Here is a 20688-nt window from a genome sequence, read left to right on the forward strand (position 1 = left end):
ACACGGTTCTGACTCTCTTTGTTTTGGGTACTAGGTCTGAGTTGAAGAAAACAAAAGTAAAACGAAAGACGAACAATCCCCAGTTTGATGAAGTGTTTTATTTTGAGGTAAGTGCTCATTGAAGAGTTGCTTCAAAATCTCTTGATCGACCTTCACAAGTACACCTGGTGGGTGTTTGTGACTCTGTTTTATTTTGGGTTTGACTTTGTGAAACTTGGCTTTTTCAGGAATCATTGGTACATGATCTTTTTGCACTTTAATGAATCATAGTGATGAATATTTGTACCAAAATTATATGAATTTATTAAAGTCTTTCTAGTGGCACTGAATGAATATTCAGCAGGGTCCAAATGTCCAGTGCGGACTCCCAGTCTAGATTCCCAGTTGTGAGTCCCAGTGCCGTCACCTGATGTGGATACTCGGCATGGACTCCTGGTGGGAACTTCCGTTCCAGATCCCAGTCCATGCTCCTGGTGTGGACTCTCATTGCAGACTCTAAGTCCAGATCCCAGTCCAGACTCCTGGTGAGAACTCCCAGTCGAGACTCGAAGTGCGGACTCTTGGAGCTAGTACTCAGTCTAGTTGTAAAACTGAGATAAAAGCAAAATGCTGCGGATGCTGGAAATCTGAAATAAAAACGGAAAATGCTGGAAAACCTCAGCAGGTCTGGCAGCATCTGTGGAGAGAGAAACAGAGTTAACGTTTCAAGTCTGTATGACTCTTCTCCAGAAGAGGAGATCTGAAGAAGAATCATACAAACTTGAAACTTTAATTCTGTTTCTCTCTACACAGATGCGGCCAGACTTGTTGAGTTTTTCCAGCATTTTCTGCTTTTATATTAGTTGTAAAACTGATTTCTTTTCTGTTTCTAGAGCATGTTTTAGAAATATTTCAAATAGACCAAAGTGAAAACTCCTGAAACTTTGTGCAAAGTGACTGAGGTTTCGTGCATCAGTGCCAACTCTGTGTGTGTCAAACCGTCCAGCTGGTAGCAGCTTCTGGATCATCCCTCTGGACTCACCAAGACCAGGATACTATCAGCTATTAAATTCCTGCCCTCTGGAATTCTCTATACACTTCACTACCTCTCTGCCTCCTTGCAAAATCCTCCACAAAAATCTTCCACTTTTGGGTTTTTCTCCGTTAGTCTTTCAATTCTCCTCTCTTTTTCCATCCCACCCTCCCCACTCCCTATCCCAACTTCCCCATTCCACATCCCACCCTCCCCATTCCCTATCCCAACTTCCCCATTCCACATCCCACCCTCCCCACTCTCTATCCCAACTTCCCCATTCCACATCCCACCCTCCCCACTCCCTATCCCAACTTCCCCATTCCACATCCCACCCTCCCCACTCCCTATCCCAACTTCCCCATTCCACATCCCACCCTCCCCATTCCCTATCCCAACTTCCCCATTCCACATCCCACCCTCCCCACTCCCTATCCCAACTTCCCCATTCCACATCCCACCCTCCCCACTCTCTATCCCAACTTCCCCATTCCACATCCCACCCTCCCCACTCCCTATCCCAACTTCCCCATTCCACATCCCACCCTCCCCACTCCCTATCCCAACTTCCCCATTCCACATCCCTCCCTCCCCACTCCCTATCCAAACTTCCCCATTCCACATCCCACCCTCCCCACTCCCTATCCCAACTTCCCCATTCCACATCCCACCCTCCCCACTCCCTATCCCAACTTCCCCATTCCACATCCCACCCTCCCCACTCCCTATCCCAACTTCCCCATTCCACATCCCACCCTCCCCACTCCCTATCCCAACTTCCCCATTCCACATCCCACCCTCCCCACTCCCTATCCCAACTTCCCCATTCCACATCCCACCCTCCCCACTCCCTATCCCAACTTCCCCATTCCACATCCCACCCTCCCCACTCCCTATCCCAACTTCCCCATTCCACATCCCACCCTCCCCACTCCCTATCCCAACTTCCCCATTCCACATCCCACCCTCCCCACTCCCTATCCCAACTTCCCCATTCCACATCCCACCCTCCCCACTCCCTATCCCAACTTCCCCATTCCACATCCCACCCTCCCCACTCCCTATCCCAACTTCCCCATTCCACATCCCACCCACCCACTCCCTATCCCAACTTCCCCATTCCACATCCCACCCTCCCCACTCCCTATCCCAACTTCCCCATTCCACATCCCTCCCTCCCCACTCCCTATCCAAACTTCCCCATTCCACATCCCACCCTCCCCACTCCCTATCCCAACTTCCCCATTCCACATCCCACTCTCCCCACTCCCTATCCCAACTTCCCCATTCCACATCCCACCCTCCCCACTCCCTATCCCAACTTCCCCATTCCACATCCCACCCTCCCCACTCCCTATCCCAACTTCCCCATTCCACATCCCTCCCACCCCCACTCCCTATCCCAACTTCCCCATTCCACATCACACCCTCCCCACTCCCTATCCCAACTTCCCCATTCCACATCCCTCCCACCCCCACTCCCTATCCCAACTTCCCCATTCCACATCCTGCCCTCCCCACTCCCTATCCCAACTTCCCCATTCCACATCCCACCCTCCCCACTCCCTATCCCAACTTCCCCATTCCACATCCCTCCCTCCCCACTCCCTATCCCAACCTCCCCATTCCACATCCCTCCCACCCCCATTCCCTATCCCAACTTCCCCATTCCACATCCTGCCCTCCCCACTCCCTATCCCAACTTCCCCATTCCACATCCCACCCTCCCCACTCCCTATCCCAACTTCCCCATTCCACATCCCACCCTCCCCATTCCCTATCCCAACTTCCCCATTCCACATCCCACCCTCCCCACTCCCTATCCCAACTTCCCCATTCCACATCCCTCCCACCCCCACTCCCTATCCCAACTTCCCCATTCCACATCCCACCCTCCCCACTCCCTATCCCAACTTCCCCATTCCACATCCCTCCCACCCCCACTCCCTATCCCAACTTCCCCATTCCACATCCTGCCCTCCCCACTCCCTATCCCAACTTCCCCATTCCACATCCTGCCCTCCCCATTCCCTATCCCAACTTCCCCATTCCACATCCCACCCTCCCCATTCCCTATCCCAACTTCCCCATTCCACATCCCACCCTCCCCATTCCCTATCCCAACTTCCCCATTCCACATCCCACCCTCCCCATTCCCTATCCCAACTTCCCCATTCCACATCCCACCCTCCCCATTCCCTATCCCAACTTCCCCATTCCACATCCCACCCACCCCCACTCCCTATCCCAACTTCCCCATTCCACATCCTGCCCTCCCCATTCCCTATCCCAACTTCCCCATTCCACATCCCACCCACCCCCACTCCCTATCCCAACTTCCCCATTCCACATCCTGCCCTCCCCATTCCCTATCCCAGCTTCCCCACCCCACCGTCCCCTTTCCGTATCCCAAGTTCTCCATTCCCCAGTGCATTTTTCACAATAATGCCTTTCCTCCTCCCTGTAAGCACCTTGGAAATATCTTGCTTTCTATGAGAGGTCTGCGGAAAAGCAAGTTGCTCTTGTAGGATCCCAGAATTATACAATACAGAAAGAGGCCAATCATCCCATCGTGCCTGTGCTAGATATATCAACAACGATAGTCGGTGTCCACTTCCACTCCATCCCACTCTGATTATCACTGAACGTGTGCAGCAAAATGGGATCAGCCCACACACCCTGTCCCTCCACAGGGCTGAAAGATCCCATTGCGCCCATTGTGTGTCGGGCCAGAACATTATGAACATGCCTCTCTTGCCATCTTTTGGAGTTGGGAATCATTATGCGATACAACGATATTGGTGTTATGGTTTACACTGCAAAGTTGAGCTCAAAGCAAACTCTAGCCCCTGCGTCACTCGTTTACTCCTTCAATATAGGTGACCAGGCCATGCAGCTACAGTCGAAAGTCACACTTTGATGTTGAGGAGGAACATGTTGAGAAGATGGAAATCAGGTGAGAAGACTGGCTCAAAGCTCCTTCAGCTGATGTTTGAGTCCCAATCTTAGGTTAAGTAACATTTTTATTTCCCAGATCCTACAGGATTTTATTTTGTGGCTTTGTTCCTGTGTGGGCCCTTGAGTGACCTCTTTCTGGTGTGTTTAATTGAACAGGGTCGAATAGGCTATGCAGTAGAGATTCCACCCCTCCCACCCTCCCATATTCTAGATGGGGTCTGGTCGATATTTATTCTAAAGTGGAATTAATTCCATTGATCCACACTCAATCCTCGTTTTGTGTTTTATACAACACGAGTTGAGCTTTTAGACACTATTAGGTGTAGCTTTGATGTCTATTTGGATCTTCTTCCACAACTCTCATTCCTCATGGAAATCTCAGCCACAAAGCAGAGCCCATGAGCTATTGTAAAAGCAAGTTAGATAGTATCTTGCAAAAGAGGGATAGCAAAAAGTCCTGGGAGTGAGGGAGAGAGGGATTAGACAGGGTGGGGCAGAGTGGGATTAGACTGGGTGGGATATTAAAGGGTGTGGGGAGTGAGGGGGATAGTGGGATGAGACTGGGTGAGATATTAAAGGGTGTGGGGAGTGAGGGGGAGAGTGGGATTAGTCTGGGTGAGATATTAAAGGGTGTGGGGAGTGAGGGGGAGAGTGGGATTAGACTGGGTGGGATATTAAAGGGTGTGGGCAGTGAGGGGGAGAGTGGGATTAGACTGGGTGGGATATTAAAGGGTGTGGGGAGTCAGGGGGAGAGTGGGATTAGACTGGGTGGGATATTAAAGGGTGTGGGGAGTGAGGGGGAGAGTGGGATTAGACTGGGTGGGATATTAAAGGGTGTGGGGAGTGAGGGGGAGAGTGGGATTAGACTGGGTGGAATATTAAAGGGTGTGGGCAGTGAGGGGGAGAGTGGGATTAGACTGGGTGGGATATTAAAGGGTGTGGGGAGTGAGGGGGAGAGTGGGATTAGACTGGGTGGGATATTAAAGGGTGTGGGGAGTGAGGGGGAGAGTGGGATTAGACTGGGTGGGATATTAAAGGGTGTGGGGAGTCAGGGGGAGAGTGGGATTAGACTGGGTGGGATATTAAAGGGTGAGGGGGAGAGTGGGATTAGACTGGGTGGGATATTAAAGGGTGCGGGGAGTGAGGGGGAGAGTGGGATTAGACTGGGTGGGATATTAAAGCGTGTGGGGAGTGAGGGGGAGAGTGGGATTAAGCTGAGTGGCTATGTGGAGAACAATGTTTGCATGGTTTTTTGGAGGTTAAGAAACCAGGACCCACCTCACTCACCCTGGCAGACCCTTGAGACACCAATAATGGAGTTATTGACCAATCACAGTGATCAATATCTATCAATGAGTCTACAACAGCCCCAGACATGAGGTGAGGAATTCACATTAGTGAATCTATTGTTATTTCCTACAACAAACCCCTAGTTCCATGGTCACTTTTACTGAAACCAAACTTTTATTTCCCGATATTAGTTCAATAATATAAACACTGCACCACCATACTCAGTATTTAGATATGTCTGAGATTTATTCTGTATGTTAAGGTATGTATAAGTCTGCTAAAATCCCCTAATAAGCACTAGTGTTTACAGTTTTTCATACCTTGTGATGTGTTTTACACCTCCTGAGGCTCTGAATGTTATTTTTCTAGGATTGACCTCTGGAATGCCAGTAACTTGAAGTTTGGTGATGAATTTCTTGGGGAACTGCGGCTCCCTTTAAAGATTCTAAAGCAGTCTTCCTCCCATCAAGCATGGTAATTGAGACCTCACTGAATTTAACAACTGCTTTTTTAAAGGTGTAGACTGCACAGCAGTGAACACGTTGAACTCGTTGAGGTAGGTGCCCCAGCACCAGAGGTGAGGCTAGAGGTTCTACAACAGGGCCTCACCCATCCATGTCAGGCAGCGGAAAACCAGGTGGGATTTTCCCCCCAGAATTGCAATACAGGAACTCCTGCGTGAGATGCAGGGGCAAGTGTTCAGTGGTGGAGGGCAGAATTACTGTTTCCAAACTCCCCTCTGTATGGTCAAACAGTTAAACTGAGCATTGCTGACCACCTTACTCACATTACTATTGCAAAGGTTTAGTAAGAGGGAAATCAATGGGCCCAGCTCTTGTTGAACAATAGGAGTGTGTTAACAATGCACACCGTTATTAATGTGTCAATTGTGCAGTGAGTTCAGGGAATGGAGAGAGACGCTGGGAGTCATGACTCTCTAGAACCTGTTGGTTTACGCCACTCTACTCCAGCCAATGTGAAATTATGGTCAGGGGCTAATTGCGGCCAGCGATCGGTTTCCCAACCGCTGGACCTGGGCCTGCCGATCGCGTCCGCCCACCAAGCTGTAAACTCAGGCCCAGGTGTTTTCTTACTTTTCCTTTGTGCCTCTTTTCTCGCTCCCTCTCTCTCTCTCTCTCTCTCTCTCAATCCAATCTTTTCACCCCTCCCTTTGAGCAGAACTTGACATTGCCCTACTGGTGAGCTTGCAGGCGATCGTGAGGGTGGGGAGGGCGCGTCCTGTAAGATTTCCCCCGATGGCCCTTCCAGCACCCTCCTGTCCACACCCGGACCTCTCTGCAATTTGACAGGGGGCGGGTGAAGCCGAGGGTGGCTGGCCCACCCTCTCCCCACACGAGGCCCTTGGTCAAATTGGATGGCAGATCTCCAACCCGGGTCTCCTGCCTGAGTGAGGGAGCAGCGCTCCTGCCTCCAGCCAGTTATTGCCCCTCGGGGATGGCTCCAAGGCTGACGTGATCGATGGGGATGTGCTTCCCACTGACTCTTTGGCTGGTAAACCTCGCCAATCGAAAAGCCCTGCTCTTTATTTCCCTTTCTGACCCTGATTAGACTCTAATTCACCCGATTTCCTTCCCTGGTGTTTCGCTGTTTCTCTCTCAATCCTTAAATTTCATTGCTTAAGGAGATGGACTCTTGGTCCCATCATTCACTGAGGTCCCTGATGTCTTATTGCCGGGCTGTGCTGTTATCAGCTCACAGTCCCAGCCTGATCTGGGCCATTACCTACTTCTTTATTCCCTCTTAAGCCAGTATTTATTTCCCATTCACTGTTACCCTGAGGGCACTGAAGAGTCAGCCACGTTGCTGTGGGTCTGGAGTCACATGTAGGCCAGACTGGGTAAGGATGGCAGATTTCCTTCCCTAAAGGACACTAGTGAACCCAGATGGGTTTTTACAGCAATCGCCTTTACTGGTCTCAGTTTCTGTGTTTCCAGAATTTAAAAACAAAAATCTGAATTGAAGTTGATTGGATGAGAACCCCCATTCTGCGGATGACAAGTTAGATTGTCAGGTTTATCGAATGCAATTTCCCAATATTCCACACGGGGATTTCACTCTCAATCTCCGTGTGTCATGCAGGGTTACTGCCTGAATATGTGGGACGTACTTGGTTTATCTTAAAGAAAACTATCGAGTAAGTGCAATAAAGCAAGGGTCTAGAGGTTTCGGAATATTTATTTGCTGTTCATGTTGCAATATCTGTGCTAAAAAAAGCCAACAATGTCCTTCCTTGCTGTTGTGTCCACAGGTACTTCCTGCAGCCTAGAGATAATGGAAAGCCGATTAAACCTGTTGATTTGGGTTCCTTGCGGTTAAATGTTGTCTACACTGAGGACCACGTTTTCCCTACTCAATATTACGACCCATTGAGAGACCTTTTATTAAAATCAGCAGATGTTGAGGTGGGTTTGTGTGTGCTAAGCCTGACCCTGATGGTATCCCTAAATCCAACCTAACCCTAACCTTTGATCCTGATCCTAACTCTCAACCTAAACCTCACTCGAATGCTAACCCTAACACTAATCCCAAATTTCAGGCAATGGAAGACACAAAGTGACCAATCATCAAAACCTAGGGGATTTAATTACTAAATCTGCAGGTTATTTTTTTTCAACTGTCAGAACTGAATAAAGGAAAGAACAGAGAGAAAAAAAAACAGATAATGCTGGAAGTGCTCAGCAGGTCTGGCAGTATCTGTGCAGAGAGAAAGAGAGTTAATGTTTCAGGCCTGTGACCTCTCATGAATCCTGGAAGAAATGAGAAGATTTCATAGGTTTTGAACAAATACAGAGGCAGGAAAAAGGGGGAACACATGAAATAGGGGCAGAAGTAGGCCATTCAGCCCCTTGAGCCTGCTCCACCATTCAGTAAGATGGTGGCTGATCCATTTGTGTTTCAAATTCCACATTCCCATCTGCCCCCGATAACCTTAAATCCTTGTTAGAATTAAATTTATTCAGTGACCCCACGTCCACTGGCATTGGGGGCAGAGAGTTCCAAATTCACACAACCCTCTGGGAGAAAAATTTCTCCTCATCTCTGTCCTAAAAGGGCGACCCCTAATTTTAAAACAGTGCCCCCTAATTCTAGATTCACCCACAAGAGGAAACATTCTTTCCATGTCCACTTTGTCAAGGCCATTCGGGATCTTATAAACTTCAATCAAATCACCCCTCACTCTTCTAATCTCCAGTGGAAACAAGCCCAGTCTGTCCAACCATTCCTCATCAGACAACCCACTCATTCCGGGTATCAATGTGGTAAAGCTAGGGAAGAGGGGAAAGATCAAAAGAGAATGTCTGTGATAGGATGGTGGAATTAAATGAGAGATTAAATGACTAAAGTGATGATGGTGCAAGGCATAAGGAGATGGTAATGAGACAAGTAAAGAAACACAGGATGGGTCTAGAGGAGGTTTGAATGGTAACAACAGAATCACAGAGGAGGAGAGAAACAGGGAGAACCTGGAAAAGGGGAAAGGCTCCCATAGCTCAGGGATATTGGGGGAAATGTAAGGAGACCCCAGGAGTTGCAAACTATCGGCCCCCCCCAAACTGTGAATCGTTTAAGCACTCCCCCCTCCCCACTCCCCCCTCCACACTCCCCATTCCCCACTCCCCCCTCCCCACTCCCCCCTCCACACTCCCCCCTCCCCACTCCCCCCTCCCCACTCCCCCCTCCACACTCCCCCCTCCCCACTCCCCCCTCCCCACTCCCCCCTCCCCACTCCCCCCTCCACACTCCCCATTCCCCACTCCCCCCTCCCCACTCCCCCCTCCACACTCCCCCCTCCCCACTCCCCCCTCCCCACTCCCCCCTCCCCACTCCCCCCTCCACACTCCCCATTCCCCACTCCCCCCTCCCCACTCCCCCCTCCCCACTCCCCCCTCCACACTCCCCCCTCCCCACTCCCCCCTCCCCCCTCCCCCCTCCCCCCTCCCCCCTCCCCACTCCCCCCTCCACACTCCCCCCTCCCCACTCCCCCCCTCCCCACTCCCCCCTCCACACTCCCCCCTCCCCACTCCCCCCTCCCCCCTCCCCACTCCCCCTCCCACTCCCCACTCCCCACTCCCCACTCCCCCATTCCCCGCTCTCCCCACTCCCCACTCCCCACTCCCCACTCCCCACTCCCCCATTCCCCGCTCTCCCCACTCCCCACTCCCCACTCCCCACTCCCCACTCCCCCTCTCCCAATCCCCACTCCTCCACTCCCCCACACTCCCCACTCCCCCCTCCACCCTCCCCCTCCCCCCTCCCCACTCCCCCCTCCCCCCTCCCCACTCCCCACTCCCCACTCCCCCCTCCCCACTCCCCCCTCCCCACTCCCCCCTCCCCACTCCCCCCTCCCCACTCCCCCCTCCCCACTCCCCACTCCCCACTCCCCACTCCCCACTCCCCCCTCCCCACTCCCCACTCCCCACTCCCCACTCCCCACTCCCCACTCCCCACTCCCCCATTCCCCGCTCTCCCCACTCCCCACTCCCCACTCCCCACTCCCCACTCCCCCACTCCCCACTCCCCACTCCCCACTCCCCCACTCCCCACTCCCCACTCCACACTCCCCACTCCCCCCTCCACCCTCCCCCTCCCCCCTCCCCACTCCCCCCTCCCCCCTCCCCACTCCCCCCTCCCCCCTCCCCCCTCCCCACTCCCCCCTCCCCCCTCCCCCCCTCCCCACTCCCCCCTCCCCCCTCCCCCCTCCCCACTCCCCCCTCCCCACTCCCCCCTCCCCACTCCCCCCTCCCCCCTCCCCACTCCACACTCCCCCCTCCCCACTCCACACTCCCCCCTCCCCACTCCCCCCTCCCCACTCCCCCCTCCCCACTCCACACTCCCCACTCCCCCCCTCCCCACTCCCCACTCCCCCCTCCCCCCTCCCCCCTCCCCCCTCCCCACTCCCCCCTCCACACTCCCCACTCCCCCCCTCCCCCCTCCCCACTCCCCCCTCCACCCTCCCCCTCCCCACTCCCCCCTCCCCACTCCATAATCCACACTCCATACTCCACACTCCCCTCTCAACCCTCTACCCTCCCCACTCCCCCCTCCACATTCCGCATTCCCCTCTCCACAGTCTCCACTCCTCCTGACCAACCCACTTTTCTCCACCCTTCCCCCCCCACACTCCTCCCCCCTCAGCCAATCCCTCCTGAACCCCTCCCCCACCAGCCAATCCCCCCTGAACCCCTCCCCCACCAGCCAATCCCCCCTGAACCCCTCCCCCACCAGCCAATCCCCCCTGAACCCCTCCCCCACCAGCCAATCCCTCCTGAACCCCTCCCCCACCAGCCAATCCCTCCTGAACCCCTCCCCCACCAGCCAATCCCTCCTGAACCCCTCCCCCACCAGCCAATCCCTCCTGAACCCCTCCCCCACCAGCCAATCCCCCCTGAACCCCTCCCCCACCAGCCAATCCCTCCTGAACCCCTCCCCCACCAGCCAATCCCTCCTGAACCCCTCCCCCACCAGCCAATCCCCCCTGAACCCCTCCCCCACCAGCCAATCCCTCCTGAACCCCTCCCCCACCAGCCAATCCCTCCCTATCCCTGACTCCGAGCATGTTCGCAGCCTCGTTCCCAGGCAATGAGAGAGCAGTTGGTTAACCAATTTCACTCTCCTTTTAAAAAAAAGGACAAGGCTTGGCTCTTGAGTTATTCGTATTAAATATTCCAATGACAAAAGTCAGCTTTGGTCGAGGAGCTAGGAAAGAATTGGAGGGGGCCTTGGTTACCCGGGGGTACTGCACCCTGATTGACACCCCGACAGTACAAAGCTCAGCACCAGGACAGGGTAACTGTGAGTTTACCCACAGCCCCCACCCTACTCCCAAACCCCTTTCATGTGCAGCTTTACCCTGCTCGGGCCCAAGGGCATGACCGGTTCGATTCATTCTGACCCTTGGTTAGACCACATCGGGAGGACTCTGGACAGATCTGGTCTCCGTACTGAGGTGATGGGAAGGTGCTAAAATGACTGAGGAAGGACAGTACCAGAACTGAGGGGTTATAAACCATCAGGAAAGACTGAACAGGCTGCGGCTCTTTTCTCTAGAAAAGGTGACCCAATGGAGGTTAAACTAGGGTTTGTGAAGGGAGACGGTACAGAACATGTTTTCACTTGTGAGAGGGACCAAAAAGGGAGCTATAAATATCAGACAGTCACTAAAAAATCCAACAGGGAGTTCAGGAGAAACTTCTTTACCCAGGGAGTGGTGAGAATGTGGAACTCGCTCCCACAGGGAGCGGTTGAGGTGATTAGTATCGATGTATTTAAGGGGGAAGCTGGATAAACACGTGAGGGAGGGAGGAATGGAAGGATATGGCGATGGGGTGAGATGAAGAGGGGGTGGATGCAGGGTCATGTGGAGCATGAACACCAGCATGGACCAGTTGGGCCGAATGGCCTGTTTCTGTGCTGTAAATGTCATCCCTGTGCGGTTCACGGTTGTGAATTTTGAATGGGATCAATTTCATGTTGAGAAATTAGCCCTTCTGCCACTGGCTGCACCTTTTGGGGTTGTTTCAAGCCTTTTGAAGTGACAGTTCTGCCCCGGTTGCCTGGTTGTTGCTGTGCCGTTGTACAGCGCATTGCTGCCCTCTCCTGTTGGTGTCTTGTTAATGCAGCACCTGGAAACTACCGCCTGGGCAACGATCACATAATTCAAAAGGGAATCAGATCAGATCAGCGGTTGAACAGGAAAAGACTGAGGGGGAAGGGCAGGGGAATTGGTTATTAGAGTTGACAGCTCCTGCTGGTGAGCCAGCACAGGTGTGATGGACCGAATGGCCTCCTTCCGCTCAGTAATTCCTGCCTTTGGTGTCTTCCCTTTTGCACACTTAAGGTAAAGTGAATCTTGCAGTGACCGGTCTCCCTCCAGTGATGACAGGAGGATTGAGTGACTGTTTTCTTGTGGACAGGGGGACACTGATGCTGTTTCTCTCCATCCCCGTTTCACTCTTTGCAGCCAGTTTCTGCGTCGGCCGCTCACGTGTTGGGTGAAGTGTGTCGTGAGAAGCAGGAAGCAGCCGTTCCCCTGGTCAGACTCTTCCTGCATTATGGGAAGATCGTTCCCTTCATCAGCGCAATTGCAAACGCTGAAATAAATAGGACCTTGTAAGTAAAAAGATTTTAAAAATCAGCTTGCTGATTCCGAGGGCTGTTTATCGAAATGCACTGACTGTTTTTTTTTTTCCCACCTCTTCCTGTCTTTACTTTGCCGTCATGTACACTGGTTCCCCCTTTCCAGCTGAACCTCCTTTTTAAACATCTCGCCCTTGTTTTCAAATCCCTCCACGGCCTCGCTCCTCCCTACCTCTGTGCCGCTCTCCATCCCCGCCATCCTCTCGGATCTCTGCGCTCCAATTCCAGCCTCTTGCGCATTCCCCGAATTTCATCGCTCCAGCATTGACAGCCGGGCCTTCAGCTGCCTGGGCCCCAAGCTCCGGAATTCCCTCCCTGAACCTCCCCGCCTCTCGCTCGCTCTCGCTCTCTCTCTCTCGCTCTCTTTTAAAACGTTCCTTAGAATCTGCCTCTTTGACTGAGCTTTTGACTTGTCCAAATATCTCAAACTTTGTTTAATATTGCTCCTGGTAAATGCCTCTGGATTTTTCCTGTGTTAAAGGCGCTATTTAAATGTGAGTTGTTGTTGCTTTCTATCTAGGGTAAGGTAGTACTGACTTCAGACCAACCCAGGGTTGCTGTACCTGAATGCGCCCTGATCAAGGGCTGTTCTGTTGGTAAACCCACCCCCTTCCTCCTGACCCCAGCAGGATGGGAGGACCTGATACTGGGAATAAACAAAGAGCTGCTATAAGCTGGAACATATTGCTGTTGGAGGTGAGAGCAACGCAAGGCCTGTGAGAGGCTGCGAGGAGAATGTTAGATATGGAAAAGTCTCTTGGTAGATTCCTCTTGGGGCAAGTAGACAGTCACACACACTGTCTCCCTGGTCACTGTGTTCTGTCCTGTTAACCATGTGATTGTTCCTTCTTAGGGACCCTAACACCATCTTCCGAGGGAACTCCTTAACCTCCAAGTGTATCGATGAAACAATGAAACTGGCGGGGAGGCATTACCTGCAGGTCACACTGAAGCCCATCGTCGATGAGGTGAGCAGCACCGGGCAGGGTTTGGATAATCAGTTCAAACTGAAAACAGACCCCATACCCCCCCACACACATCCCCCCACACACATCCCCCCACACACATCCCCCCACACACATCACCCCACACACACACCCCCACACATGCACACACGCACACACACTCACACACACATACAAACACACACACACACCCACCCACACACACACCCACACACACACCCACACACACAGGCTCTCTCTCATACACACACATACACGTACACACACATTCACTCTCTCTCTCTCTCTCTCTATTACACACACACACACACACACAGGCATACATGCACACACACACAGTCTCTCACTCACACACACACATACACTCTCTCTCTTACACACACACACGTGTGCTCTTACACATTCTCCCACACATACACACTCACATACACACGCACACACACACACACACACACGCTCTCTCTCTCACACACACACACACACACACACACACACATGCACACGCTCTCTCTCACACACACACACGCACATACTCTCTCACACACACACATACACACACACAGGCATACATGCACACATGCCCTCTCACACACACATACATGCTCTCTCAAACACACATACATGCTCTCTCTCTATTACACACACACACAAACATACACACAGGCATACATGCACACACGCTCTCTCACACACACACACTCTCTCTCTCTTACGCGCGCACACAAACACACACACACACGTGCTCTTACACATTCTCCCACACATACACACTCACATACACATACACACACACTCTCTCTCGCACACACATACACACACACTGTTACACACAGACACATACTCTCATACACACACTCATGCATACACACTCTCACACATACGCACACGTGTACACACTCATGCATAAACATACACACACACACACTTTCTTACCAACATACACCATGCGCACACTCTCTCACACACACTTTCTCATACTGGCACACTGTCTCACACTCGCACTCTCTCTCACTTACAATGTCTCTCACCCATACTCTCGCACACATTCTGTCACACATTCTCTCATACACATTCTCTGTCTGTCTCACGCACACAGACACATTCTATCACATATACATTCTCTCTTCCACTCTCTCTCACACACACACACACACACACACACACACACACACGTCAGTCAGCACTTGAGTGAAAGAATCTGTGACAAATTAACCCTTTTTCTGCCTTAATTTAAATCTGTGTGTGAATCTAACATTAATGAGGTTTGCAGTAAATCCAATGGATGGTTGAAAGGTGAGTGAATTTTATGATTTACCGTTTGCAGAATGATTTCCAATTTTGTACAGTTTTGGCTTCCAGAGAGTTTTATGTGAATGGTTCCTGAGCAAACGAAAGCTGGTCTCAAATTGATGCATCGTATGAGAATTACACAGACTCATTTGCATTATTTAAGTTGACTGGTAGATATTAGGCTGGGCGAATTCCAAACCTTTGTTTTTGGTATTTATTTCAGATATGTGAAGTCCACAAACCCTGTGAAATTGACCCAGTTAAACTGAGAGATGGTGAAAACCTGGAATGTAACATGGTAAGAGTTGCTGTAGTTTTTAACAGTCTGTGATTTCTATGTCATAAGGGCTGAGTGTTTGACTGCCACCTGCTGACTCTATTTCAGGACAACCTCAGGCAATATGTTGAAAGAATTTTCAACGTCATCACGAAATCAGGCATGAGTTGTCCCACAGTCATGTGTGACATCTTCTTCTCCCTGAGAGAATCTGCTGCCAAGAGATTCCAAGGTAAAGCTACACATCCTCACTCCTTCCACACTCAGCACCATTCCCGATTCCTGAACCAGCCCATATCCAAATGCAGCGAGACCTGGACAATATCCAGGCTCGGACTGACATGTGACAAGTAACATTCGCACCACACAAGTGCCAGGCAATGGCCATCTCCAACAAGACAGGATCTAACCGGAGATAAATGATTTTGGGATATGAACGTACATACAAAGATATGAATTAGGAGCAGGAATAGGCCACTCAGCCCCTCGAGCCTACTCTGCCATTCAATAAGATAATGGCTGATCCGAATGTAATCTGAACCCCACGTTCCTGCCTACCCACGATAACCTTTCACCCCCTTGCTTATCAAGAATCTATCCAGCTCTGCCTTAAAAATATTCAAAGACTCTACTTGCACCACCTTTTGAGGAAGAGAGTTCCAAAGACTCACCACCCTCTGAGAGAAAATGTTTCTCCTCATCTCTGTCTTAAATAAGCGACCCCTTATTTTTAAACAGTGACCCCCTAGTTCTAGATTCTCCCACAAGAGGAAACACCCTCTCCACATCCACCCTGTCCAAGGCCCCTCAGGATCTTAAAGGTTTCAATCAAGTCACCTCTCACTCTTCTAAACTCCGGTGGATACAAGCCTAACCTCATAAGACAACCCGCCCATTCCTGGATGTTCTGAGGGGTGTGATTAAGTGCTCTTCCCAGTGTGTTGTAACGGTGACAGTAATGTCTGAGGCAGTGGTGTTGCATTCTCGAATGTAACGCTTTGACCCCAGTGTCGCTTTCTTGTACTTTAGCTTCTGATGTAAGTTGAAGCAATAATGATCTGAGGAGTTGAGAACATAAAGTGGAACCTTTGTTAATTTTCTAGGCGATGCTGACGTGCGGTACACGGCTGTGAGCAGTTTCATCTTCCTGCGGTTCTTTGCTCCAGCTATTCTTTCACCAAACCTGTTCCAACTTCACCCTCACCACCCGGTAAGCACCAAACACGAACTTTGTCACTCCGTGCAGAACAAACACATCCAGGAGCTGAACTAATGCAGTAGCCAGGACTGCTTCTCGAGAACCCTGTGAAATAGAGTACAAAAGGTCAAACAAACAGAGAGAGATGGAAATGTTACCATCGCATGAGAAACCCATCCAACCACACCGAGCTGTACGGCATGTAGGACTCTGTCAGTACCGGTATCTCGCAGCCACATCAGCTTCTGAAGCTAATCCTATTTGTCATGCCCTTTTATATTTATTCAATATTTATCCAGCAACTTTCAAAAAAAAAATCATTTTGTTTCGATCGCTAATTGTGACAAACTATTTCATACTCTGTTGGGTCAAGGTGCTAACTGTGGCTCGGAGGTAGCACTCTGACCCCCGTGTCAGAAAGTCATGGGTTCGAGTTCTACTCCAGAGATTTGATCACATAATCCAGCCTGATTGAGGGAGTGCTGCAATGTCAGAGCTGCTGATTTTCGGTGGAGATGTTTAACTGAGGCCTGTTTGCCCTCTCATGTGCACACTAAAGATCTCTCAGCAGCTCTTTTGAAGAGGAGCAGGGGAGATGTCCCCAGTGACTTGACCAATACTTATCCCTCAACCAACAGCACCAAAACAGATTATTTGGTCATTTATTTCATTGTGACTTGCTGTATGAAATTTGGCTGCCACTTTTCATGTATTACATACATTCAACCCGTATCCTAATACACCGTTCACACTGCTGTTAAGTGTTGTCGGGAGGAACAGGTGACTTTGGCTCTCTGGTTCCCAAAGATTTCCATCACTGGGGGTTTCCCTCACCTCATGTCTGGGTCTGCTGTAGACTCATTGATAGAGATTGATCACTATGATTGGTCAATAATAGAGCATCAGAGGGAAGCTGATGGCACTAGAAGAATGAACACAAAGGTCTCGACCTTCCCATTGCAAGACTTGTATTGATAGTGTTAGTGTCGTTTGGTAGTGCAGAACTTTATTGCTGAAGAAAGGATCTTGCTATCAAAGCTTTTCTTCTTGCACTCACTAGGACAGACGCAAGAATACCAAATTTTAAAGGGAGTAACAATTTATACTGTGTGAGTAAAGAGTGTTGATTGGTTGGCAAGTCGACTCTGATTGGTTGAGGCGTTGCCGGGGGAATGTACCAGGGAACCATTGTTCCCCAAGGCTTTTGTTTAATTCAGAAAAGGCCTGGGCATGTCCCTTTTGCCTGCAGATGATAGGGCCTTGTGTATGAATATATGTATCTTCTGGGAAGAGCCAGTGAGCTACATTGCAAGTCAGACTTAAATTGGTGGCTAGTGTAATTCTTAGCACACTCGGGATTGTTCATTAAGTGCTGTCCAATCGTGAGATCACATCTAACTTTAGACATTATGTCCTGAGTTTTGCAAGCACGGGTTGGTTGAGTATGGTCAATACCCTGCCTATTGTGAACAGCTGAAGGGATGTGCTTTTGAAATGACCCGTCAGTCATTGGGATGTACAGCCTACGTACCTGACATCAGACCAACATTGAAATTCATAGACCACATTACTCGTGTGTGATTGGCAGAACATCTTTTTGGCTTGACAGCAGCATTCTGTTAGTGGTGAATACCACTCCTGTTGCTACTACATTGTAGCAGCATGAAACAGCTAGCTTCACCTGTTGCATGGTGAGCAAATGGCTTGGGCCCTATTTACGAGGTTATGCAGTGTTATTACTGCTCTGATTTGCTGCCTCTGGAAATGTTGATCACGAGTTCTTAATGACTGCTCCTTTTTCTCTAGGACCCATTAACAGCACGGACTCTGACCCTGGTATCCAAGACCATCCAGACTTTGGGCAGCTTATCCAAATCCAAGTCTGTAAGTCCTCTGATTTGCTTACTCTATATTCCAATGAAAGAATAGAGCGTATGTAACTGTATGAGACCCTCAATAGGGCAATTAACCAAACCCATGCTCGCAATAGGGATATGTTTGGTGTGTGTGCAAGTCAATAGAAGGAATATGAAGGTGTACTGGTTATGCTAATGGACTCTGAAAATAAGCTGGTCTCCATAAAAGTGGCCACAAAGATGTCAGATTGTCGTAAAACCCATTTTGTTCTCTAATGTCCTTTTGGGAAGGAAACCTGCCATCCTTACCCATTCTGGGCCTACACATTACTCCAGACCCACAGCCAGGTCGTTTACTCTTTCCTTCTCCCTGAAGTGGCCAAGCAAAACCGCTACAAAGAGTAAAAAATGTGGGAGCAGCTTCGTCAGACAAGGCTCCCAACCTGACTTGTCCGGGACACCATGGACAAGCAAGAAATTCCAGTCATTCCAGCAACGTCCACATCCCAAGAACGGACTTCAGAAATAAACTACAAAACTGTCTATCCAAACCTCCCTATGAACACAGCTCCCTCTGGGTGAAGGAGCCTCTTTGAATCTGCTTCATGGTTTACCTCGATTCCATGAAAGAAACGAAATATTCCCCAAGCATTTGTTAAAGATCAGATTGAACCGATTTACATTGTCAGTGCCAGCGCTTGTGCCGAAATCAGTGCACTCTCTCAGATACTCTGTCTATGTGGGGAGAATTGGCAAATCTGCTTTTGGCAAATTGCCAAAGGCTGATGAGTTAATTAATAATCTGATAAGTAAAGTCCAATTTTCAAATACTGTTAAAGTCAGTCTATGATGGTGTGCCTGCTCTACATTGGAACAAGAAAAAGGGCCATGTGACTGGGAGAACCATTTGGGAAGCAGCTCTGTGCTGGACAGTGGCCATTGACAGGACTCCCTTTATAGAATATAGCAGCTCCCATGGGTAATTAGCAGGGACATGTTAATAAACATTTCAGTCCAGTTTTCCCATTTTTTAAGATAATTTACTGTTTATTTTGTTTTATCTGCAGGCAAGCTTCAAAGAATCCTACATGGCCACATTCTACGAGCACTTTAATGAACAGAAATATACAGAGGCTGTAAGAAATGTAAGTTTCTTTTGTGGATAAGCATTCCCTCATTCACATTTTCCCCATACAGTGGGAACAACAAGGATTCACAGGGACACTGTAAAGACTTTCTGGATGTTAAACTGAGACCCCAACTTGTCCTTTCAGGTGGGTGTGGAGGATCCCATGCAGCTGTTTCAAAGAGTTCAGGGAAGTTCACCCCTGTGCCCCAGCCAATATTTATCTTCAACCAAGAGATTCTCTGGTCACGTATCTCATTGCTGCCACTGGGATCTTGCTGTGTGCAAATTCACACATTCTTCCCAACGGTTGAAGGAAGATGATCTTTTCCAGCAGCGAGCAGAGTCTTTTTGCTTTAACTGTTGGAGATGTATTAGGCTCTGTGTTTGTGTTATATTTTGGGTTTGGGATTCTGTGCGGATTTATAATTAGGGTTTGAGTTTGTGGTTGTCTTTAAGCTTAAGGAGTTTGGGTTAAGGGTTTGGGTTTATAATTGGGATTTAGGTTTGAGTTTGTGTTTCTTTCAGACTGCTTGTCTATCCAGGTCCAATCTGGATCTTCTCAGTCTGCCTGTGATCTGTGAGCATTACCAGATTTTCTGTCAGAGGTTATAAACGAGAATCCTCACCCAGTGAAAGCACAGCAACTAAGGCAGCTTATGGAACGCTATCCTTTATTATGAGAGGAATTGAACATAAAAGTAAGGATGTTATACTTCAGTTATACAGGACATTGTTGAGACCGCACCTCGAATACTGTGTGCAGTTTTGGTTTCCTTATTTCAGGAAGGGTGTAAATGAGTTGGAGGTGGTTCAGAGGAGGTTTACTAGATTGATACCTGGATTGAGTGGGTTGTCTTATGAGGAAAGGTTGGACAGACTGGGCTTGTTTCCACTGGAGTTTAGAAGAGTGAGGGGTGACTTGATTGAAGTTATACAAGATCCTGAATGGCCTTGACAAGGTGGACATTCGAAAGGATGTTTCCTCTTGTGGGTGAGTCCAGAACTAGGGGGGGCACCGTTTTAAAATTAGGGGTCGCCCTTTTAGGACAGAGATGAGGAGAATATTTTTCCTCTGAGGATTGTGGCTCTTTGGAACTCTCTGCCTCAGAAGGTGGTGGAGGCGGGGTCACTGAATATTTTTAAGGCAGAGGTAGATAGATTCTTGTTAGGCAAGGGGATCAAAGGTTATCGGGGTAGGTGGGAGTGTGGAATTCAAAACAGAGACAGGCCATCCACGATCTTATTGAGTGGCGGAGCAGGCTCGAGGGGCTGAATGGCCTACTGCTGCTCCTATTTCATATGCTCGTACGAACATGACCATGATGCTAAGGATTAATTTTTAAAGCAGTTTTTGGATGGTGAGCATTGCTTCTTAAATTAAGGAAAGGCTGGAAGTTAGTTATGATTATGGTCTGAGGGGCAGATCAATGGGTTTTGCTCCAGCTAGTGTGTGATGTAAAGGGTTAAATAATGGCACAGAAGGTGGGGGTGGGTTGTGGGGACTTTATATGAACAGCTGCAAGTCATTTAATGCTGTATTTCTGCTCTGGATGAA

At 49.8% G+C, this 20688-nt stretch overlaps 1 protein-coding gene across 1 annotated transcript in view; it reads left to right on the forward strand.

Annotated features, from left to right (window-relative positions):
• The window catches only part of rasa3 (RAS p21 protein activator 3), a 181078-nt gene that overhangs the window by 145722 nt on the left and 14668 nt on the right, over positions 1-20688 (forward strand). Inside the window, exons 7-17 of the mRNA XM_041199605.1 lie at positions 35-107; positions 3892-3968; positions 5630-5734; positions 7530-7683; positions 12243-12391; positions 13272-13386; positions 14897-14971; positions 15059-15182; positions 16054-16160; positions 17955-18032; positions 19072-19149. Of these exons, the coding sequence (XP_041055539.1) occupies positions 35-107; positions 3892-3968; positions 5630-5734; positions 7530-7683; positions 12243-12391; positions 13272-13386; positions 14897-14971; positions 15059-15182; positions 16054-16160; positions 17955-18032; positions 19072-19149 (1135 nt within the window). The remainder of the gene's footprint in view (positions 1-34; positions 108-3891; positions 3969-5629; positions 5735-7529; positions 7684-12242; positions 12392-13271; positions 13387-14896; positions 14972-15058; positions 15183-16053; positions 16161-17954; positions 18033-19071; positions 19150-20688) is intronic.

The sequence above is a fragment of the Carcharodon carcharias genome, chromosome 11 (genome assembly GCF_017639515.1).
Source record: "Carcharodon carcharias isolate sCarCar2 chromosome 11, sCarCar2.pri, whole genome shotgun sequence".
Classification (NCBI taxonomy): domain Eukaryota; kingdom Metazoa; phylum Chordata; class Chondrichthyes; order Lamniformes; family Lamnidae; genus Carcharodon; species Carcharodon carcharias.